We start from the raw sequence: 24,322 nt of genomic DNA, 5'->3' as shown, positions 1-24,322 counted from the left end.
TAATCAAATAGCTGTTAGCAGACACAGTTACACCCAGGGAGATGGTAGCAGTTGGGCACGTCTTTTTTTTTTTGTCTTGCTAAAATCTGTCTTTCATTACATTTATGTGGAAACTAGGAAGAAGGAAAGTATTTGAAAAAAATCTTGCGCAACAAACATTTTGCTTGCATAAAGAAAAAGGAGACTGTTTTTCATTCAAAGGGGACAACTTGAATTGGCGTGCGGCACTTTTGATTTCTTGAATGGAGGGAGCTGTACGGGCCTTGAAAGGAACTGACATGCACGGGATGCGGTTTAAAGTCTGCCCACACATGGCACCAGGGGCAATTAGACTAAATCATATCCCAGACATAACACTGGGGTCCTCCATGATGTTTTTTTTCTTTTTTTTCTACCTCTGAAATCATGCCCGACGCATTCTTGTGTGATTGGTTAAACGAACAGCAGAAGCTCTGTGCCTCTCATTATGGCGGCACATCATTTTGATCTTATGACTCACCCGGACCACGCTCTCAAATCCGAGAGCTGGAGCGATGAGCCTGACCATTTGAGTAAAAAGAACAAATGGGGACACAATTAATGCACAATCCCATGCTATCTATCAATAGTCTGCGTTGTGAGTTGGAAGCTTGAGAGTCTGCTGATTTGCTCTGTCGAACGCCGGCGATGTTTAGCTCCAAACAAAGTATATGACCTTGGACGTCGTGTCTTTTACTGCTGACACACTTGAATCACTTGATATTCTTTTGCCCGCACAAGTGTCAGAACATATCGGCCTAGCTTTCACAAACTCAGAAGCACACCAAGCAAACAATACAGATTGAGAAGGCGGTTGTAATGCACCGGTTGAATCAGGATAAAACATTTTGTTAAAGATTCCTTGGTGGTCAGAATAGAAATGCGTTTCTTGGAACAAGTAGACTATATAAAGTGTGCTGACATGAAATCAAAGAGTAATAAGAAACCAAAGTGCCCCCCAGTCTTATGGGCGGGGTTGTTCGCGATCCTCCGTGGAGTTTAATGTTCCACATTGGCGAGCACAAAGTGTGAGCAAATTAAACGACAGTCCATTGCAACATAATGAGTTGAGGCGTGACAGTGACGGCGAATGAGAGAGCGGTTATGCAACTTTGGGCCAAACCCTTGAAACGTGAGGGAAAGATAACATGTGGAATACATGGAGGGTTTGGTCAAGATGGTTATGAGGTGCGTCATTTCCCAGAACACACATTTGGCCCATTAAAGAGGCTGAGTAACTAGCTTCAGTGTTTTTTAGCCTCATTATCAGTTTGACGTGGTACTTTCTCGAGGGAGACTTCAACACCTCTTTTTGTCAAGATTGTGGCTACAAACACAAGCCCCAGAAGTATGTGAGTGTAGTTTGATACAAGATGTGCTGTATATTCCCCTTTGAACAAAGGCAGCTTCAAATAGCTTTCGGGCCAACACGAATGATGACGAGGGAGTTCGGGAGTCTGTGGCGGCAATCAGGATGTTCCACAGAGGAATTCCCAGCGACGCTCCATAAAGCCCCCTGTGTGGTTTCTCCGTATAGCACAGGACATCCGTCTCTATAGTGTCCATGCTTTCGTGAGTGGAGACGATCCCACCTCTGCTCTCCAGACACTGGGTGGAATTGCTTTTAGCGTTACAGAGAAATGGAGCCAGTTGTCGTCACTGAGCCATATGCATGTATTAGAAGCCACTATATTTAGAGAATGTTGTGCATTGCCGTGAATGGCCCAAAGGCCATTGGGGATGAACATTGAGAGCTAAACTCTCTTCACTCTGTCCATCATTTTGACAGTATCCATCAATTGCCAATTGTTTCTGCTAATCTGTCTTAATTCTTTGTTTTTACTTTGTCCTATATCGACACTCCATATATCCAGTCAACCCAACTCATTTACAGTTTTATTGTCAGAAGTTGAACATTATAACAGGATTCAACTCATCGACAATCTCATGTGCAGATGATGCTTCTAGCATCTTCTGCTTGAGAGCCGCGACGTCATTTTGCCAAATAATCCTGCCGTCGTAATCACCCTAAAAGAGAACCGGGGATGGCGAGGCGGGGGGGGGGGGGGGCAGGCTTGTTTTTGTGGAGGTCGTTTCCATGGGCCGAGTGCAGCCAAGTGTCCCGCCAGAGCTTTCCCATCAGTTACTAACTGCGACACCGTGTGATCATCTGGCTTTGGTGGGTATTTATAACCCTCAGTCAGCCCCCCTCAGCCCTGAGAGCCCCTCGCCCCTACACCCCTACACCCCCCCCCCCCTCCTTTGCCCCTGCCCTGGCGTGCCGTCCCTCCTCCCCCGGCCAGGGGAGAGCAGGCTGACGGATCCGAGCAGCAGGCGCAGCCTGTCGAAATCCAACACAGCGGCCAAACGAGTCGGCTCGGAGCAAACAAACGGGAGCCGCTCGCTGTCCCTCTGCGTTCCCCCCCCCGCCTCGTCTCGCCTCTTCCCGCCTGTGCCCTCGCTTAGATGAAGATCATACCTGGTAGGTCCGTCGAGTCGAGTTGCCGTGGCGTGTCCGTCTCTGTCTAAATGCGTTGGTTCCTCCGCTGGGGAGTTCTTTTTGGCAGACGCCCCGCGTGAAGTCCTGCTGAGACCTCGCGAGGGGGCCACGCTTTTGTGGACGAGCAACCTTCAGCACAGATTCGATGCCAAATTTAAACATGTTTACAACGTGGCTGACTTGAATCACAAGGTTTGACTGGCTTCTAAGATTTCCTTTATCTGATAGAAGCGGATGAGGGCAGGGGCCGAGGAGAGAAGTGTCTCCTCCCCTCTTACTCCCTCCAGGAGGTGTCTTTCGTGTCCATCAGGACGTCTGTTGGACGCCCCGTGTGAAGTCTGGTTGTGTCCTCGTGAGGTGGACCAACAGATCAGGACATCTGATGGACGTCAACATGCAGGGGTGACTTACACAGGGCATATTTTACTCATTTTGCGAGAGATTTGTAGTGGGTCTTGCCTATTTACCTGCTGTGTTACTGTCTCTTAACACAGACATCACTTGTCTGTATTTCAAATACCCAACAGGAATACCTTTGACGGGTGTAGTAATATTCTGTGTAGGTGGACGGTGTCAACACCTGTTATTGCTCCAATGCGTCGGACTCAATTCTCCAGCAACTGGTAATCTGCCAAGAATGCAGATGACGAGCCCATGCAGGCGAATGACCTTAGGTAGCTGTTGAACGATGGAGGGGGGGGTCACCAAAGTGCATCTGATAGGCAACAGAGAGTTAAGAAGAAGCTCATTCCATGACAAAGAGTCATTTATCAAAGGGATTTAATGTAAAATGAAGATTTATTTACTGTTTTAACAAGATGAAAAGAGGAAGAAAGAAAGTCTAAGGATGATATGAAAATGGCAATTGTAGAGAGCAAATTTTTCAGGAAAGAGCTTAAAAACAAGCATATCAGGAGCAGCAGACTTCCAGCAATGGCAGGAATGCATCCTTTTTTCTTTTTAAATGTCCCTGCCACACCCACACCACTCCACTCCCCCCTCCTCCCTCCCTCCCAGCAAAGACCCACCTGTCACCGCAGTCCGGGCTCATCGCCTGAACCCCTCTTGTTAATCTTTCTCTGTCCAAACAAATGCATGTAAGCCCCCCCGGGACTCACCCTCCCTGCCATAGTGGTTATAGGGCACTTAGTTTGCCCTGATGGAGATTTTAGGGCCGATGTCAGCAAGGTGTTTTTTGCAAATGTCTTGTTTGTTTGTTTCGATGTGCGCTGGTCATATTTCTAACGCTGAGAGGTCACATCACATGGGGTATCTTTACCCTGTGCATTAGTCACGTGCACATGTGACCACAAGTGGGCCACTGTGACCCGGCCCGGGGTGCCAGTCTTGCAACGTGGCGGCTCTTACTTGCAGAGGCAAAGAGATTAGCCCCCATTACGCTCAGACAGGGTTGGAGGCCGCCTCTACTCGGCTGTTGTTGTTACAAAGCAGGTTGGACTGCTGAATGTGCTTGACATGGTACTTTCAATGCCTTGATATACTTAACATCCAATCTTGGCTATTTTACAGTTTTGTTTTTTTTCCATGACACTAGCACGCTCTGCTCTGCTAATGCGTTATTGTCTGATGCTGAAGAGTTGAATGCAGCCGCTGCCCCTGGTGGTCCGTGCTCTGGGGGGCTTTCTGGACTTAGCTGTCCCCTTCTCACTGGCGTCCTTTAAGCCCGATGGCCCGCTCTGTCCTCTAGTGGGAGCCTCGGCCCGAGCTATCGCACGCAACGGGGGGGGCGGCGGGGGGGGGGGTGGTGAGAACGGCTTCAGCTTCTTGTCAGACGCACCGCACTGCGGCGTGCGCGTGGGGTGGCAACACGAATCATAACGTGCCCCCTGGACCATGTTGGAATGAGGTGATCTTAAAGGGTCACCAGGACGGGGGGAGTCGTGGGGGGGGGGGGGGGGGCGCAGCTGAGTTAAACTGTAAATACTTTGTGTCACACACAATGTGCATCACTTGGCATTCTCTCGCTGAACTTTGACCATTGTTCTGTTCAGTTATCAAAGCTCCTCTCGCTCAAACTCACATTTTGTCAATTAAGGTGTGGCAGGGACGTCATGCCGGACGCCGCATCCGTAACGAACAAGGGATTTTCTTAGGTCTCTGGATTCTTAACCAGGTCGTGAGAGGGCCGTGACATTGCTTCCCATAATTTGTTGGTGAGAAAAACTCATAGTTGGTATAATAGCTTTAACAGGAGGCTCTTTTTTATCTAAAGTGACCATCTCTCTTTACTGAGAATTGAGATTGTGTCTGCTTTTAAAATGCTGTTAGAGTGTAACATTATGTTGAAAATGCCATTTCTTCACACACACACACACACACACACTGCCAAACAAATGCTTGAAGAGATGAGTGACACACATGCGCACAGAGCTGGGGTGGTTGAGCTCTGGCTTTGGCCTAGTTTTTGGAAAAGTCAGCATTCTTCCTGGAAACAGCCACGAATCCCACTTTGGAGCAACTTTACTGTACACCGGTGTGTGTGTGTGTGTGTGTGTGTGTGTGTTATTCCAGGACATAAAACTCCCTGGAAGGCCTACACAGCTGTGACTGGCACTGATGAACCAGTGCCCATGAGACATAAGATAAACGTTGAACTTGTGCCTCATAGTAACGCAAAGGGGCTGCGGATACTCTTACATGTACATCCTCTGGGAATAGTAAATAAACTCAAACGAGACGGAAGGACACATGCAATCATTGTACATGAGCAGCACAGGGACCGTGGATACACCGCCGGTCCTGCGCTGGGACTTCATTTAGACCCCTTGTGCCCTCCATCGGGCATTTATCAGTATCCGTTTGATAGTGTAGTCACATCAGCACTTTACTTAAAGACGATTATGTCACTCTAATACTATAGTGTTTGTATGCAGTTATGGTGATTAATGCCAGCGAAAACATCGTCAATTTCATGACTTTTTTTCACACTCAATCCAGTGCCCCCTTTGTATAATTCATTGTCTTGCTGAGAGTTGGAGGATCAAAGACTGACACCACTCTCTTTTCTGCTGGTTCAACGTGAAGCTGCAGCAAGTCAGCTTGCTAGCATTATGAGCTCAGGCCGCTAGCTCGGCTCTGTCCAAAGGAAATAAGACGTTGGCCGGGAACCGGGTTTTCCTTGAGTGCCTCTCACCGTGAGGTTTGCAACCAGCCGAGATTTTGCGGACTGAGTAATCATGCCTGGCCAAGAAATAGTCCTGCATGTGTCCAGGCTGACTGTTTCCCTCTGTCTTTATGCTAAGCTAACCCAACCGGGGGCTGGCTATTGACCTAGGGTCAGGGTTAGGAGTGGTGGTAATCTTCTTAGCAAGGACGCAAATAAGTGTATAAGACATCAACGTTTTCCTTCAATATTTCCCTGAATGTTGAAGGTAAGAAAATTGTTCTCACCAGTCTGTCATCTGGTTTTGATGAATTTGTATGATGTCAACTATATCTTAATATGCATGCTTGTATATTCCAATTGCAGTTATATCCTTTTGGAGTTAGCAAGAATTGTCTATTAAGACCTTGAAAGTCTTAAATTTGGAATTCTTGGATCCAGTTAAATGGCACATCTTTTTGAAAAAGAAGTGATAACAGATGATAAAAGGTTAATTGTAAAAAGACATCTTCCAGAAATGCTGCTCTGCGGGTGTCAACATTTGAGGAGATCCAGCCTCCAGTGTGGTCTCTGGTCAGAGGTCGGCGCCCTCTGAAATCAGCACGTTCAGGTCACTTTCCCCTCTAAATGTGACCTAGGACGAGCTCAGCTGTGGCCTGTCATACATGTTTGCATGCTGAAGGGCGACGTAAGGCGCGTGTGAGCCAGAGATGCTAAGGCACGGCCGCCTTTGGAACGCCAGCAAAACCATCGCTAGTCTGTCGTAACGCAGTCAAGGTTCATGTTTGGTGTTTGTTTTGTATTCAAACATGTCAATCCTCATAACAGTTGCGCTGCTGTGTATTGCGATTGGTTCTACTAAAGCCCAGATGAGAGAAGCAATTTATTGTAATATCAAAAGAGGTTTTTTTGTTGTTGTTCCACTAATGCATCAAACCAGCCAAGTTCCCCCTTTCTAACTGCCCGTGTATGCAAAAACTGGAATACAAATACTCACTGTGGACAAACGCCACGCACAGGTGCAGACGTCAAAGATATTTCCATTGAGGTTCATACAGGACCAAACAATTTCAGGTCGTATAATGAAGTACATTTTCATCCTGCTGTTTAATCGTAGGCACTTCTGAAAATCATCAATAAGCAACCAGTTTGTGTGTATGGATGTGTGGTATGGATGGGACAAATAATATACTTTATGAACTCTAAACACACACACACATATAGACATATTAAGATCTGCCTCGGATTTTCATTTATTTCGGTCCTGATGGAGTCCCTCTTTCAAACTACTCTACAATGAAAAAGGGATCGATTCATTTCTCTGAAGTGAAATTCCATATAAAGGGAATATTTGAATTCTCCGGAAGTTGTGTCTCCTGATGAAGGTCACAGCCACAGAACTCCTCTCCTTGGAGCTTTTGGTGATATAATGACATGCTCAGAGAATGGCCTCTGACCGTAACAGTAAACTCAAGTTGTGGCACTTTAATGCATATATCACGTCCATTAACAAGCACTTTGCCCGACTTGTCCTGGCGCTTTGAGGCGTGCGAACATGTCTGAAAATAATAAACAGTGGGTGTATAATCCCAAAGAAGTTCAGTTACTTTATTGGCTCATCTCTTCTTGTGAATGGGTAACTTAAATAGACATAGTCGTTGTTACAGTCAGCATTTATTAACTTCATAGAAGGCAGCATGAACACCAGGATCGTTACCTAAGAAATGTTGGATTTGTATAGATGATAACAATGTGTTCATCTTCTGCATGACCAGATTTACAATCTATATTTACAAAATCTATTCTACTTATAAAGAGGTATGACAGTGTCTATGTAATACATTACTTTTGAAAAAGAAAGTCCCTAAAGCAAATATTTTTGCTTCAACAGTCTTAAACACTAAATGATAAAATCGTTTTAGATTATTTTTAGTTCATCTCTTTCGTAGACAGCCTCATAATAATCACTCAGTTAGGGCGTGGTTGCCCGCTGGTGCCACCTAGTGGAGGGAACAATGTGTAGCATTTTTCCAGTGGAGAGAGCAGCGTAATGGCTAGAAAATGGTGTTTTATTTTCCTTGGTCAGCTACGGGGAAACTCCTGCGTCTAAAAATACAGCTATGAGTAAGAGTCATTCACAGCTCCCACCGCACATGCCTCGTTGTGTTCATAGCTGTTGTCATAGAAACATGCTGAAGTTTCCCCTTTTTCCACGTCTGCAACGGTAAGACGGCGTTTGATGAATCCATCATTCTGTATTTCCAAACACATGAGAAAAGTGGCAATTACAATATTCAGCTCTCAGTTTATTCAAATGTTGGATATTGTTACAAGGTTCTTCGAACAGTTATAAACTAAGTCAAGTAGCTTTTTGTGTACTTTCAGTCATTTTTCTCTTTTTAACACCTGTTGAAGTTCTAATTTAAGTTAAAAAAAACCTTGTTTTTTGTATGCCGTTCCTCATCACAGATTGATGTATTCACTGTGTTTTTAGTTTTGAATGAGTAGCCAATTTACAGAAAATCTGCAACTCACTCTTTTTATTGTTATTTTTACACAAAGGAGATGCTTCTATGGACTTGTATGTATACATAGTGAGATGATCCACTTTAGGTTTGGGTTTTCCAGTTTGTCTTTGAAAAGGAGAAGTAGAGCAGTGATAGCCCATGGCTGCAGCAGCAGGAAAGGACAATGACCACATATATATTTAGGTTTTTTATTTCCCTATGGACTGACTTAAAGAAGGCAATGCAAGTTGGATGGTCATAACCATATCCACATATATTTCATATGTATGTATCTTCATTGAAAATACTCAAAACCCCACCGATCCTGCTGTAAATGTCTTCTAACTTTCATTTAGGCCCTTTGTATTGTGAACCACTTGGTGCAAAATATTGTTACCACTTGTTCTCTAATTCAGAGAAACAAGAAACCTAATGCACTTTTTTATTACATTTGACTTATTTTGGTAAATTAATAGAAAAAGTTGCCTTTGTTATCTGTTATTTGACATTTACATGTTCAGCCCGGGGGGACATCACCTTAACTTAGTTGCTTTCACCTGCAGAGGGAGACACATGCAGTTTTAAAAGTGATCCTCAGTTATTAACCCCGTCACCCCTGAGCTGTTCAAAACCCGACAACAGCATCCAAAGTCTGCCGACAGGCCGAACTTCCCTGTGGATGATGATACAAATCGCATCTGACATGCATCCTGTTACAGAACATGATTAGAAATACATTTGACCTGATTCGCTACTCACTTTGAATGGAAAGATTACCCATGAGAACGTTTTTCCGTGGAGTCTGACATATTTTTATTTCTTCTTTCAATAAAAACAATTCATCATGTAACAGTAAAAAGGCCTTGACATGTTGGATATTCAATGCACATGCCAGTGTTTGACTCGTATACTGAGCACATCAGGCAGGATTATACTGCTTCTGATCCGGCTTGCACTAAGGGTGGCAGCTATCAAGCTCCACTTCCGCCTCCTCCAACACGACAACCGAGGTATTAATCCAGGGTGTGTTTAGTTTTATTAACATTCCTTTCCCTGCGGGGTGTGGTGGCCGTATATCGCAGTAAACACTTGTACACGTTCACTAAAGTTGACCATGGGAGAGATTAAAGGAAAGGAGAGCAGCTTTTTCCCCTTCCTCCACAATGAAAGGTGTTGCCCATCTTACATTCAAAAGCCATCACGACGTACTCTTAAAGTTCTTTTGTCCTGTGATGTGTTTGCTTGGTTTGGGAATTGCGTTCCAGGTGCTTCAAAGACAGGTTGTTTGAGGTGAGCCGTGAAGGACTGCAAGCTCAGCCATGTGTGCGTGTCCGTATTAAAGGCACGCTGTACTTACTTTACCAACAACATGGTGTGCTTCATGTAGTTTGATTACACTACGCTAAAGGACGCTAAGTTGATGTACTTTTCCAGCAGTATTTGCAACAGATTCGTCTCAATCAGATCCCACAAGAGTAATTAGAAATGTAAAAGTGGCAGAGGTATTTGGGATGACTCTCACACAGGGTAACAAAACCAAACCAAAATGGCTAATTGGAGCGGTGGTTTTCAGGACCACAAGCACCGGTTTGGGATGTTAGCGGTGATTTGTTTTGCTGTAATCGTACCATATCCTTTTTTTCACAATAATACAGTATTTAGTTTGGGAACCAGAGTCTACAGCCACGCTAGCAGCTTTCACGCACAGCGCTGCTTTGAGCTAAATGTTACTGTCAGCTAGCTGACATGCAGACTTTTAGGCGGCGTAGTGCAGGGTTACCCGCTTTAGCATTTGCTAGCCAACACAAATGAGGCTGATGAAAAGCAAATTCTCCACCAAAGAGCTATCCCTTGACTGGGAGAGTTATTCTTATAAAACCATTGCTGGAAGTCCCAAACCGAACCAAACGTAAATACAAGTATCAAACCTGTTGCTTCAATCATTGGCAATCAATGACCAAACTAGTCATTGGGAGAGAAAATACTTTCTCTTTCTTTTACCAAGCTCTCTCGGCTCATATAAACAGCCCAGTGCTCCATCTGGTTTTGATGAGGCCAGATGAGGCAGCAGAGTAATAAGCATGTTGAGACTATAATGATATGTCCCCTCTTCGGGGGGGGGGGGGGGGGGGGGCGAAGATCTCATGGATAAGATGTTCCAAACTTTCATCGTTTTTGCCGTCCTTTCCCATGAGGCTTAGAAAGCTCAAGGTGTCAGCGTGCGCTTTACTGCCAGAACGCTCTCAGTTCACGTCTACTGTACAATCTCTTGATCTCAGATTACTTGCAAACGGGTAGTATTCTGTTCGAGTTTTTATTCCATTGTCATTCCTTTCAAGTCTTACACGCTGCAACTATTTGATTCACAACACAACGTGTACAGCTTTGACGAGAGGTCAACAATACGTCGTGTGCTCTGTATGATTCCGTTCCTTTTAATTGCCCGCATACCACTCCTTAATTCCCTGGCCTGCCCAGACACTGTATGGACCTACAAAGGTGTGTCTCAAACATTGCTAACGTGGCACAAAATGAGTTATCGCACTCACATACTCACACAATGACACATGAGGCACCTTCGTGTTCCTACAGGTCGTGTTCAGCACCGCAAGCTCTGGAAAAAAAAAAAATGCTTTTCAACGCCTCATTAAATCCTGTCAGGCAGCGAGGGTCGGATGGGATATGGTTTTATTACCGCTAGAGGCCTGGGACTCAAGCTTATCCGTTAGCACTAGCCATATAGGAGATGGGATAACTTTTTTTAACTAAACCCCCAACTCATCGGATACACTCTGAACAAATACCGACACTTTGTGCTGGGGAACACAAAGAGCTGCCTTGTGAAATCTTCCTTACACAAGTCCCAACTGTAGTTGCACCGTGCTTCTACAGCCTCTCTTGGTCTCGCAGTACCAGCAGCTAGTTTATACATAGACATTGCAGTGAGTAACACGGCCTTCCTGACTATATTTCTCCTCTCTGCCTGTGCTGCGTTTTAGCATTCAGCATTTGTTAGTTTGAAACAATTACACAAAAATTGGGCCGATGACATTTTTAACTTGCGGTTCGAATTTGAGGACTTTTTCTGAATTTTGATGAAGGCGTACACACTCAAGTGACATTTTTAAACATGGTAATGAATCAGTATTTTGGGCGTTTTCTCTTTCCTTTGCTGATCTATTTAGTCCAAGTATATAAAACTCCCAAATATATGAAGCTTCTAACAGTCATGAATCCATCATCACTAAGCAAGGAAGTGATGCCTTTGATGTTCCCCAATTTGTTGGAATTAGCCGCCACAAAGCAGGAAATGTGCACTTGGGCTCCTGAATAATGGCAGCGCGACTAAACAGCCTGAGAAAGGAACTCCGGCCGCAGTTACCAAAGCTTGGGCGAAGGCACAAAAGGGCTTACAGCGCTGGAGATGTGCTCCAATGAGGAAGTGAGAAGTGCTTTGCGACCGATGCCTCAACGTGTTCACAAACCTTGAGCTTTAAGCTCTGTGCTCCGGTGGTGTTCAGGGTTCGGTGATTCATCTCTCTCCGCGATCCAAAGCCGCCCTTCCCAAAACTGATCTCATCCCCCCGCCCCACCGTCTCTTCCTCTTTTTTTATTCTTATTGCTCTCCTAAATGATCAGATGTTTGAGGAGTGCTCTGAATAAGTAGTGACTAACTTAACCATGTGTGTTTGTGTGTGTATGAGAGTTTGACTAAATCCAATACTTTTCTAAGTCTATATTACCTCATTCATTAAGAATATACATTCTTAACAACCAAATAGCATGAATTTGTGGTGTTTGTTTTATTACACATCGAGACTCCCCTACTGTGAGTGTGTGTGTGTGTGTGTGTGTGTGTGTGAGAGGGATTTCTTGCGCAAACGGAGCGATTAAGTGATAGTCCATGCAGCCAGGTCACCACACCCCGCCCTCGACGAGGCAGGGCGCTCTGCAAGAGGAAAGGGTGTGTTCAGAGCCCCGCCCACCGCGTCCTCCATTCACTAGCGGGGCACTAAATACACACTCGCTCATCACACACACCGGGACAGGCCCAGACTTCGTAGCCCACAGGCAACCATTTGCAATGAAAGGGATCGAGTGAGCAGGAGAAAAAAGAAAAGAAAGAAGGGAGGGAGAAAAAAAAATAAAAGGGGGGGGGGCAGAGTCAAACCTAAAGAGGGAGTGAGCGGTGTGAGAGGGAGAGCAACCGCAGAGGATCTACTTGACACTCGGGGACCAACCCAAAGATCCAGATACACGCGTGGAAAAGCTTGCCACCGACGGGGCGAAAGGCCGCCGAGGACATTTCAATTTTTAGGAACATTCTTCTGCGTGCCGACGTAAAACCGTGACGATGAACTCTCCGCAGAGGTACAGGAATTTCTCCCCCGACATCGAGGGCAGAGAGAGGATGCCCTCTGACGACGGCTATAACCGCGGGATGCTGAGGGCCACGGACGGCAGGAAAGGTACCAGTGTGGCGGCGTTGGTGGCGTTGGCGAAAGGGCTCCGTGGCGAGTCTTGATCTCGATGTATTTGTTCCTGTGTGTGTGTGTGTGTGTGTGTGTGGGTGAGACACCGTTGGGCTGAAGTGAAGTGCTTTCACCATAAACAGTTAATTGAATTGGTTGCCACGGTGTCCAGTGGTGTTGTCACAGGCCAGTTTCAATGTCAAAGCAATTTAACATTGACAACGGCAGACGGGACGTTATTCTGATGGGACCGACGTGAGCAGTGCGTCTTCATCCTTGAGACTAAAGCATCAGCGGCTTCCTCGCTGCCTATTGGTCAGCGAAGCCCATTCACAACTTCTGTCGGGTAGCATGTGTGTGTTCAGGGGTGAATGAGTCTGTTTGCCTGGAGACAGGATGAACGGTGTGTCACGATCTCTATCTCCTACCCTCCACACCCTACATTGGTGTGTGTTCCTCTTTTTTTTTTCTCCAAAAAAGGACAATGTCTTAATTTTTTTTACTATACAGTCAAATACAAGAATTCTCCAAATCGAGACACTTTGATTCTATCCCGGTTCCTTGGTGGACAAAGTATTTCCGTAATAATAGAAATCAAAAAGCCATAAACAGTAAAAGTGTGAGTTCTATCCATTAAATCTATCCATTGTTCTCTTATGTTTAATTGTATTATTAATAACGTGCGATGTTAAGGTGGAGCTAAGATTGTTTGTACATAACATTGGATAATACTTATGTTACCACTTATAAACCTATATGTTTGTAGTACAGTATGTTGCGTGTGCAATCTAGTCATCTGAGCTACGTGGAAAATTAAAGTCAATGTACTTTCCGCTGATTAGAGCTTTTTTCCTGTTTTTGGTTGCAAACTCCACACCTCACTGAAACCCGTTTGTGTCTGCTGACAGTTGATCCCTGAAGTTCACTTGCACTTGCACTCTCCTGCACTTCTATAGAGCAATGAGTCCCCTTACAGCCGCTGAAACCAGTCGTGGTCACGTGACCGGAAAAAGCGGAGACCCAACAGGTTCGAGGTGCGTGTCCTCCAGGAAACCTGCTCCTCACTCTTCCACCCCTCACAGGAAGCACTAGCCCCAAGGTCACTCGGTTATAGGCTCGGCTTTAATGGTAAATGAGGTGGCTGAATGTCTGCGGTGTCTTTACAAGGTTTCCATGGAGACGTAGTTTCATAACATGCTTGATGAGTTGTTGAGAAAACATATGCAGCCCGTGGGCACCTAGTTTAAAGGTTGAATCACTGCCCTTTGCTTTTCTTCGCCGGGTGTGTCTGTACAGTTAATTGTTATTATCACGCCCTTCTGACTGATAAGAGAGGGGACTTTTGGTCGCTGTCGCTAGTTCAGTCTAACTTAATGATGATGCAATTTCCTGTATGAGTCACAGAACAGTTTTTTTCTCCGTGAAATGCATTGAAAGAACTTATACTTGTGATGTTCAGTAAAGATCAAGGGGCTTCACAGGGATGAACAAGGACCCGTTCTATCCCATTCTTCCATCCTAAGTGGTGCAGCAGCAGCACCACACCTTTGCCCTTACCTCCAATAACAATCAGGTTTATGCAGGTCTGTTGTCTCATTGGGGCGGGCTACTTGCCAAGATCTTGTTGTTTCTTGTAGGAAAACCTCATAGATGTGCCGTGTCTTGTTGTAATCATGCGGAGCGCTACACATCCTTTGGTGAATGTTTGGGTCCGAGAGCACAGCTGGCTGCGGAGTCATGTGGACAGATGTGACCCCGCAAACACAAGGTTTCCCCAGACAATAGGGGATCATCTGCCGCCAGTGACTGTGATCTGATGCGGCCCGACTCGGGGGCAGGCCTGCACAGTCAAGAGGCTTTTTTTTTAACCTGCCGATGAATCAGTTTTTCTTGCAGACATCATACATGTCTGGTATTCTGGGGGGTTTCCTCTTCCCCGTGCTGTTTTTGTGCCAAATATACGGAGCTTCAACCCGCCAATGCACCCACCATCAAAGAGCTTGTCTGTTTTGGCTACAGTCACACAAATAATGTTGATATACCTATATATAGGTATCATTCTCGCACTGTTCTGATGATTTACTGTTGCCTCTGTGTTGCAGATGAACGGGACCGAGTTCAGAAAAAGACCTTCACCAAATGGGTGAACAAGCACTTGATAAAGGTGAGGACCCGTCCTTGACTGTTGCTGTTTCTCATTCTAAACCCCCGACGACACATTACAGCTCCCACATGCCTAGAGCGCCATTGTCACACTCCCAAGGAGCACAAGGAGCCTCCCCAACATGTGTGTTGACTGCTTTCTACATAACAACAACACGGTGCGACTCAGATGCAGAATGAAATCCATTTACTTTAATTACAAGTGCAGCTAGTTTAGGATTCTTTATTATTATTTTGGCAAGAATGTGAATGCATTGTTGCGATTTTTCTCTTCAGAATGATAGGCGATAAGTGATGTCACTCATCCCTTACTTGTGCATTGGAAATTAATCCTTTAACCTTCCCCAGTAGGTTGACAGTTGTCCATTCACACCTTGTCTTTAACATGGTTTATAAAAAGTCTGATCCCTCATCACCTGGGAGACTGTGTATACCGTAGTCTACTTCCACATTGTGAGAACATTCCTCTTGTTCACGTGATCACTGTGAATGTTAAGGGGGGAGTCACAGCCATCTGGACTCACTTAGTTCCTCCTGAAAAGGCCGATTCTGGTCACGTCCCAGAGCCCCTGGCCAACAGTAGCACATGTGCTGCACAGACTCCCCCCGGTCTGGTCTGGGGGTGTACCTGAGTTTATGTTGATGCATGGGAAGCTGCACAGACAACAAGAGAACCGGCCGTGTAACATAAGCACAAGAATGTGTTGTTCTCACGTATTTGAGGATTGCTCAAATCATTGTTTTTGAATGAAAAATGTACCTTTTAACTAGAAGAGCAAATAACAAGGAAGGAATTATCATCTTCAACTTCAGCTACTAAAAGAGACCGCTGCTCTCCATTTAATCTTAAGATGTACTGATTTAATGGCTCGGCTTGACAAGTCACACTAGAGGGTGGGTGCAGCCGTGTGAAGTGCCACTGAGGGGCTTCCCCAGCGCAGTAAATAGTTTCAAACTGTGGAGCGTCACACCAGCTGCTGGGCAAAAATACTGTGTGCCTTACATGTGAGTAAGTTAAACAATGTGGTAGGTTGTTTTGATATCATACCTAACTATTATTCAAAGAGCCCCCTTAGATGAATGATGCAAACCCTGAAGCATGTGAAGCTGTGGAGGGGCCGGGGTGACATGCTGTCAGCCATGGGTAATAATGACTTTCACCGTGACAAGTTTACACAGCAGCTTTTTTTTTTTTTTTACTCTCAGAGGGAGATTAGTAGCATAGCACCTACCTTTCAGCTCAGGCCAAATGCAGGGCCTCGAGTAATCGAGGGGTGGTGACAGCTGGCTCCTGAGTACACACTAAAGGGATCCACTACAAGATAATCGTAAAAAAAATCCTCTATTTGATCATCCAGGGAACTTGAGAGTAATTTGATTAAAGTGTTAAAAGTTTCACGCAATGGTGTGCAAACAAGAACACAGATGTGTATATATGGTAGTACTCTACCAAGGGTTTAAATGAGTAGACAGTGAACCCTAGTGGTGACGGTGTCGGGTGGAGACAGAAGGGAGGAGCGTATCGGCGGTTCGGGGGAACTGTGTCCGAATGCCTGCTCTCGTGAAATGAGCCGGTGTTGCAACTTGCACGGGAGATGCGCTCTCATTCCATTCGAGGGCCGTGGTCCCCGACGGCAACGCGACTCAACGCAGCCGCAGAGAGTCGAGTCTGTCTGTCCACGCGAACACTGCGCCCTTCGTTTTGTGGTATATTCATTTCTGCTTTCTCTTCCCCTCCCTTTGTTTCCATCCGTCCGTTCTCTCCCCTCCGTCTTTCATCCCAGCATCGGAGGGCGGAGGTAGGTACCGGCACCTTCCAGCGGGGCGTTCACTCAATGCGTCTGGTCTTGGGGATGACTTTGCATGGAGAAGTCCCTCAAATTATTATCTCTCCCCCCCCCCCCCCCCCCCCCCCTCCCTCCTTTTAATTCTTGTGTTTTCTGGCAATGCCACAACATCTTCCCTCTTTGTCTGGTTGCCTGTACACAACACCTCACTCTTACAACCAGGCACTGCACACCTCACTTGATTGAAATCCATGATTTTTTTTTTTTTGTGTTTTACTGTATGTGGGTTGTTTCCCCCCCCTCCCCACCCCCCGGCACTGCTCTGGCTTTTATGCGGCCCCAATCGATCACTTTTCAGGGATGACAGCAGACATTTGGAGTTGGAGTCAGGCTTGCGTGCTCAGGGCGATGCATTCCCGACCCGGGTGGAACCGTGCCAGTGCAGCTCGGGGCACTGCGCACGTGTACACATCAAATCAGTGAAAGGCACTTCTAATAAAACGCTGAGCTTCAGCGCAGGTCGTTGCCATCGATTTAAACAAAAAGGCCTTTGTGGCCCATGTTGGCAAAACAGCCCAAATGAAAATAATAAACCAGTCTTGGGAGTTGATGTTGGACAATTGAGTATGGCTTAAATACGTCCTGACTTCAGTCACTCAAACAAATGTACCAGCTGTTGGTCCTGAGAAACCATTTTTTTTTGGGTGTTATGAGCGGCGCTTGCCTCTTGAACCCTTGTGACATGATCCTTTACTTTGTCTTGGCAGTCGCAGCGGCACGTGACCGACCTGTATGAGGACCTCAGAGATGGACATAACCTCATCTCGCTGTTGGAGGTGCTCTCCGGGGACACGCTGGTAAGCACCGGGTCCGATTTCAGGCTCGAGGGGAGGGGCCGCGAACGGGGCCTGTCTCCTTAAGCTCTCAGACGTCCCGCAAACCAAAAGCTAATCCACACTGATTCCACTAGGAGCACTTGTTTTCAGTGGGTTGCTGAAAATGTCATCGCCGCGGCAACAAGTCGTAACCAGTCGCCGGCCACGTTGTCAGTCAGGAGCTTCTCGTGGGCTTTGCTTTGCTAAACAAACTGGAGCGTCTCTTGAGTGCAGGATCCCTTTCTCCTTTTCCCCAACCATCTGTCTGATGCATCACCATTGTATTTAAGTGGGACATCTCGGACGCCCCTTTCCTCTTTCTTTGTCTCCAGCTGGTGTCCTAGGGTTTACAAACAGGCTGCTCTGCTGCTGCTCCCTCCACCAGCTCTGCTTCTGAATGCCTCCATAGCCTTGATACATTAACACCACTTTGGCCTGTGTGTGTGTGTGCGTGCACTGTACTGCTATCTGACGTACCTATTTGCTTCTTTACTCCTCTTCCTCCTCCTCCTCCTCCTCACACTCTCCCTAACCCCCTCGGCTCCTCTTTTCCTCGCTGTGACCTCTGTCTGTGTGTGCTGACCTTGGCCTCCTTTCTTTGCGCTCCTCTTGCTGGGCTTAGCCGAGGGAGAGAGACGTGGTCAGGAGCGCTCGGTTGGTGAGTGGGTCAATAACTTTCAGCTCTATTTTTCATTTTTATTATCCTTATAATAGTTATTGTACATCTGCACTCATTCGAGGAGTCGCTGTGCATGGGAGCCAGACCTCCATCGTGTTTTGTTGCTTTTTACATTCTTTCTTCCATTGGCATGCTTCCTCTTAAGCATTTTGGCGGCTGCTAATATTAAGTGCTGCTGACAATTGCCAACTTGTCTGTTTGGGGCTCAAGCTGTACTTTGCACAGCAGTTTTTGGACAGGTGACATTTGGTTGGGAACTTTTTATTAACATTATTCATTATGAGTTCTTCATTGCTTACAAAAAAATCGTACAAAAAGCTAGGAACAGCGTAGCTTATTTACAGCATTTTTTTGTTTTTGTTTTTCCAAAATTTGGGATGGGGTGAACAACAGGATGAAATCCAAATAATTAGTGACATGAAATCCTAAAAACATCCAAGATTTAGCAGTTGTTTCTCCATTTATTCTTCATGTTTAAATGTCTTTCTGTACGCTTTTCTGTTTTCCTTCCCTTCGCGTCTCCGTTTTGATTTGAATGCTTATTGTTTTTCCCCAACCATGAGTTTACCAAATAGGAACCTCTCTCACAATCTAGTGTGCATCATGTCACTGAACCCCTCTTCCCCTCTGCAGCCCAGAGAGAAGGGACGCATGCGATTCCACAAGCTGCAGAATGTACAGATAGCCCTGGACTTCCTCAGACACCGGCAGGTAAGACACGAGGATGGATTTGTGTCTTTTCACCAGATTCTGTCATCATGAAAACAATCGCGCTCCGTTTGTCTTCTCAGGTCAAGCTGGTGAACATCAGAAACGATGACATAGCGGACGGGAACCCCAAGCTCACCCTGGGGTTAATATGGACCATCATCCTTCACTTCCAGGTCTCCTCCTCTGTCAGTGCTTTGTTCCGTTATTTTATCGCCCCGTACCACCTTTGGGATCTGCACCTGCTGTTTCCTGGGACCAATCAGAATGGATTCTGCTCTCCAAATTCCCTCTAAAAAAAAAGAAACAAATCATGTTTTCTAATCAGAACGGAACGCGTTAATTTCCAGAAGCATTCACCGCTAAATGTCAACAGTTCAGGGTGTGTACGTATGAGTCACTCCCAACGGGAGGGTGTCGTTGTGCTTCTCTCCCGACCAAAGAGCTGACAGGCCAACACTCCCTGGGCAACAGAGCCACGCCTTCTCATATCAAAATGATGTTGTCGGTGGTGATCTGGTGAAAGTGTAGATGCACATAATGCGTCTTTATGCTTTCATACAATAGAGAATAGGGAAAATGTCTGGGCCCATTCAGCTGGTGAGTCATAGAGTCCAGAGAGAAGAGGAGAGTTCCAGTCAAGTTTAATCTCCTCACTTGAATTTGAATTTACTGAGGGAATAAGAATGAAAAGCTCTAAAGCAATTCATTTTTACAAAAAGATGAGAAGAAGAAATGAAATAGTTTCAAAACGTCAAAACACCTGAATGAGTTGCAGATTTTCTTTTACATTCTTCAATGAAAAGCATGTAGACGAAATGGACCAAAGAGGTGACATCCCATCCCGACATTTGAAAATGTCAGCAGGAGAGGAGACCACCAGCGCGCACTTCTGAACGTTTTTATCTAAGAATAACTATGGGGGTCTGGTGATTCGATTCAAATTACATCCTACGGTTTCCACTAAAGACTTATCCATTCCACATTTCTCTTTTTTTTTATTTTTTATTTGTATTTACATATATACTTACATATACTTACATCATTTTCTCAGATCTCGGACATTCAGATCAACGGCCAGTCAGAAGACATGACAGCCAAGGAGAAGCTGCTGATCTGGTCCCAGAGGATGACCGACGGCTACCAGGGCATCCGCTGTGACAACTTCACCACCAGCTGGAGGGACGGCAGGCTCTTCAACGCTGTCATCCACAAACACCAGTGAGTGGGCCCACTTGTGGCGGGTCACTTGTTGGAATGTGAACCGATTGAGTACAAGCAGCAAGCGAGAGCCTGCGAGTCGTTGCAGGCGTTGCATGTGAATCCGTTGGTGTTGAGAATGTGTAAAGAGACGCGTTCCCTGTCAAATAGAAAGAGGTTTTCTAAAAATGCAAGGATTCTGTAATGGGACCAGAGGTGTTGATTCTTGTCGTGACATGTCAGGAGTCGTGAGTTTAATTAAAATATATTAAATGCAGCGGACCATGACGGGTGCCTCCGCTTCAAATGTCAAATTACACTTCACAATGGCAGATTGAGCATAACTATGTTATTAAATCCTACAGTCTAAGTCATTTTAGACATGATAACCATGTCCATTGAATTAAAATACAATTTTGAATAGTGTACAGCCTCTATATTGCAATGCCCAAATTAATAATTTACCTTGTCTGTTTAATCAGGTTTTAAAACGTGTTCATACAAAATGTCTTATTTGGACCTATATTCTACTGACTGCGCCTGATAGTAATGCTGCTTCGATAAAAAGTTGCATTGATGGTTCTCCATTTCAGGCCTTCAGGCTACAAATATCACTAATAGGGGTGGCCATGAGTCACAGTCTACCAGCTAAAGACGATAATTCCTCCATTAAAGATGACTAGCTTAATAGATAATTAAAGTCCTTAGCGTTGATTACCAAATATGTTAATTCACCTACATTTGTTGTGTGTCTATGTCATATAACTAGTGGTTAAGGATCGCTTTGTGTGGGAGCATCCTGGGAAATGAATAAATGTTTATTTCTCAGGAAGATTAGTGAAGGCATTTGCTATTGGTTCGGTTTCTTTTTAGTTTTAACAAAAGGATTCGTGCAGATGAGTCCAAAGAGAGAAGTGGAATCGGAGGAGACAAAGTGAAATGCAAAGTACATTAGAGCCATTATGCACCACATCAAAGGAAGGCCTGCAGGGATACGTTTTTTTTTTTTAGCTGGAACGCGCAGCTAAAAACATTTTTTCTCTCTCTCTCTCTCTCTCTCTCTCCCTGTTGCCCTGTTATTGGAGACACCTGAGGCTGGATTAGTTCTGCCTTTTCATAGCGGTCAGGGGCGTGGTGTGTGGGCGTAACCGTGGCGCTCTTGTGCTCCTACATGAAAACTGTGGCGCTGCTCGGTGTGTCGCCACAGTTCAGAGCAGCCGGCTGCGGAATCTGCATCTATCCAGATAATTGACCAGGGTTCGCGTGGGCGTGTGTGTTTGCAACGGTCCACTCGGGCGCCATGTGGAACGGTGCAGTGACTGAGCTTTACCAGTAGGAGGCTTTTGCATCGCAGAAACCCTGCGCTAGGATGAGGTGGATCTCCACATGATGATGGGCGACTGAGACAATGCGGGGGGATTGATTTACACGCAACCACCAAGCCACCGACAGATCTGTGACGCTGGAAGGCCAACCACCAGGAGCCGAGGCTATTTCGCTGGCTACTGGACCAGGACCCCTGCGGCAGAGTTCTAGATGCTCAGTTTGAGGAAGAAGTCCAAGAAAAGGAAGGGAAGCCTCGGCTTCACCGGTGGCGCGTCGCGGTCTCTCGGCGACTCGGCCAACCGTGTGGTCATGGTGTGCGAGGATATCCCATCGGAGGGGTCCTCCGGGGACTCGGGGCGGGGCTCCCTGAGCTCAGGGGCCCAGTCCAGCGGGGAAAAACTGCGCCAGGGATGCGGTTCCCATAGCTTTCACGAAAAAGGAGGACGGAGCATGAGCAGCTCCTCTGTGCCGACTAAGCAGTACTCTGTGCGGGAAATCTACCACATGGAGGCTCCGCCTGCTGGGGGTCGTTCCACTCTGTGCATCAGAGAGCTGTACGAACCCGCTGCATCTAAACTAAATATCACACTAGCGGATATACATTGCATTTTTGTATTTGTTGATGCATTTTAAAACGGTTAATGGCAGGGATATTCTGTAGCAGTCGAGTATGCATGCGTGGCCGATGGTTTTGTGGTGCATTCGAACATTCAGCTCTGCAGTTTGGAGACGTTGTAATGCCCCGGGGAGTCAAGAAACAGGTGGCAGCCAACTTCAAATGTATCTGATTTGATTATGAATTAATTACATTCCAGCTGTAGACTGCTTGACATCTGCCGGGTCGAGTCAAACAGCCAGAGGACATGAATGCATTTGCTCATACAAGTCTGTCAGAAAGTGGGACGGGTTTGATAAAGCCAGCGGCAGAACATGTTTATGTTATTGGCATTTAGCCCTCAATTCTATATACATTTTTACTTCCTGAGGCTGAAAATACAACACAACGTGTGCTGGTGATGCTCTAATCTGCTGCTACTGAATGTATTATGTTAAGTTTTGTTGTGATGACTCCAAATGCATATACTTACGCCGCAGATTGTAGTCAATTGTACCATTAAACACGCGTGAAACCCCTGAATTCATCATTTGGTGATCAATTGACCATGTTTTGTGTTCCACTAGTCCCAGACTCATCGACATGAGCCAAGTGTACCGACAGACCAACCTGCAGAACCTGGAACAGGCCTTCAATGTGGCAGAGAGCGACCTGGGGGTGACCCGCCTACTGGACCCCGAGGGTAAGGCTGGCGCAAAGACAATTTAATCTTGTAAATGATTCTGCGTGTTCTGCGGCGTTGTTCCTAGTTACTGACTCCCAAGTATTCATTTGCAACATGAAATAATGACATGTCCTTCCAGATGTCGATGTCCCACACCCCGATGAGAAGTCCATCATCACTTATGTGTCATCCCTGTATGATGCCATGCCGCGGGTTGATGCACATGCTAGCGTGAGTAGATCTTCGCCCATAGCATGACTCTTAATTGAAGAAGGAAATGAATGAATGTGCTTCAGTGGACACGAACGTTTGCGTCTGATTGGATCTGATTGAATGCTTGTGGGGGCCTGTGACAGCTCTTTTTTTAAATTGGCATTTTTCTGTTTTCAGCAACATGTACTCATGCTTCCGGCCTTTCCAAGACAAATAGAAGTCCTGTGAAACCAATTGTCTCAGGATATTAGCAACCTGTGTTGTTGTCGTCATGCAACATACGTTCACGCGTACATACTGTATAGTTTTCAAATTCAAATATAACAATTGAAGCGCCAAAACGGTCACTAAATACAGAAATTCTTACAATATCATTCAACAATGTTAATACATAGAGCACATATCCAGCCATTGGTCAGATATTACTTACACAATCACATTCACTCCAAACTATTGGGCTAATTAAAGTACACAAACTCTTCAGGGTTATACAAAAACCAGGCTTCTCTAAATAGATGTTCCTGCTACTGTCTATCAGTCTCCTACACCTCATCCACCCCTCCTGCACTCTCTGGCTCCCCCCCCCCACACAAAGCCCGGATTGTTTGGTACCTAATTGAGCACAGCGCCGAGGGAGAATGAGCGCGCTCCCGTGTGTCCTTGTTAAACTTTTTCTGCTGCGCCGGCTGCAGGACCTGGAGCTGCGCTGGCAGGAGTACTACGAGCTGGTGACTCTTCTGCTCCAGTGGAACCGCCACCATGTCACCATCTTCGAGGAGAGGAAGTTCCCCAGCAGCTACGAGGAGATAGAGGTGAGATGATGTGCTCATTCGATGCCTCTCGCTCACAGATTAGTCTTTTGTTTAGGCTCTGGGTTAAATGAAGTATCTTAATGCACAATTAAAACAGATTGCATGTCTTGATAACGAAAGTGTTGTGGGGGAAAAAAAGGTTTTCTATCGTTAGATCAAAGCACGCGCCTACACAATGTCTCAGTGGGGGCCGATGGCCGTGGCTGTGTTCCCAGGCATTGTGCTGTGTGAATGGGGCAGGGTGGGTCCTGCGGATATGCAGCCCGAAGGCACATAATGCTGGACCTAATCCTGAGAAGCAGGATCACTGGGCCACTCCCTGTCAGCGCTGCAGAACAAAAGCATAGCGTGACTTTAGCCTTTTCTCTTAACTCTCTCTGAAATCAGACGATCAGCAACAAAGTACCATCCAAAGGAGCCATGGGGCTGTTTTTAGTCTGTTTAGAGAGCGAGGAACATTCTTCAGTGGTAATAAAGGCAGTGAGGTTACAATATTAGTGTTAACTCAATTTACACCAGTCATGGGAATGAACAATCACAGGTCAGCACCTGATTGTGGACGTGCTAATGTGCTAATGTGCTAATGCTATTTTGGAAAGTAAGATTAAAGAGATAAATTAAATGAAGATATGCTCCTTCAAACTCTCTTTTGTGTACA

General features: G+C 45.8%; 1 protein-coding gene across 10 annotated transcripts in view; it reads left to right on the top strand.

Annotated features, from left to right (window-relative positions):
- The window catches only part of plecb (plectin b), a 93,085-nt gene that overhangs the window by 48,276 nt on the left and 20,487 nt on the right, over positions 1–24,322 (top strand). For 3 of the 10 annotated variants that reach the window (XM_062565348.1, XM_062565350.1, XM_037453083.2), the window contains exons 3-10: positions 14,724–14,785; positions 17,339–17,428; positions 18,759–18,836; positions 18,917–19,009; positions 19,888–20,054; positions 22,542–22,657; positions 22,779–22,870; positions 23,545–23,664. In XM_062565348.1, the coding sequence (XP_062421332.1) occupies positions 14,724–14,785; positions 17,339–17,428; positions 18,759–18,836; positions 18,917–19,009; positions 19,888–20,054; positions 22,542–22,657; positions 22,779–22,870; positions 23,545–23,664 (818 nt within the window). Of the gene's footprint in view, positions 1–12,033; positions 12,619–14,723; positions 14,786–16,568; positions 16,584–17,338; positions 17,429–18,068; positions 18,105–18,758; positions 18,837–18,916; positions 19,022–19,887; positions 20,055–22,541; positions 22,658–22,778; positions 22,871–23,544; positions 23,665–24,322 lie in introns of those variants that run through there. The other 7 variants (XM_062565347.1, XM_037453081.2, XM_037453079.2 and 4 more) reach the window with 6 other exon arrangements.

This window comes from Pungitius pungitius, chromosome 11 (assembly GCF_949316345.1).
Source record: "Pungitius pungitius chromosome 11, fPunPun2.1, whole genome shotgun sequence".
Lineage (NCBI taxonomy): Eukaryota > Metazoa > Chordata > Actinopteri > Perciformes > Gasterosteidae > Pungitius > Pungitius pungitius.
Note: the sequence above shows the minus strand (reverse complement) of the source record. Positions and strands in the feature narration are given on the sequence as shown.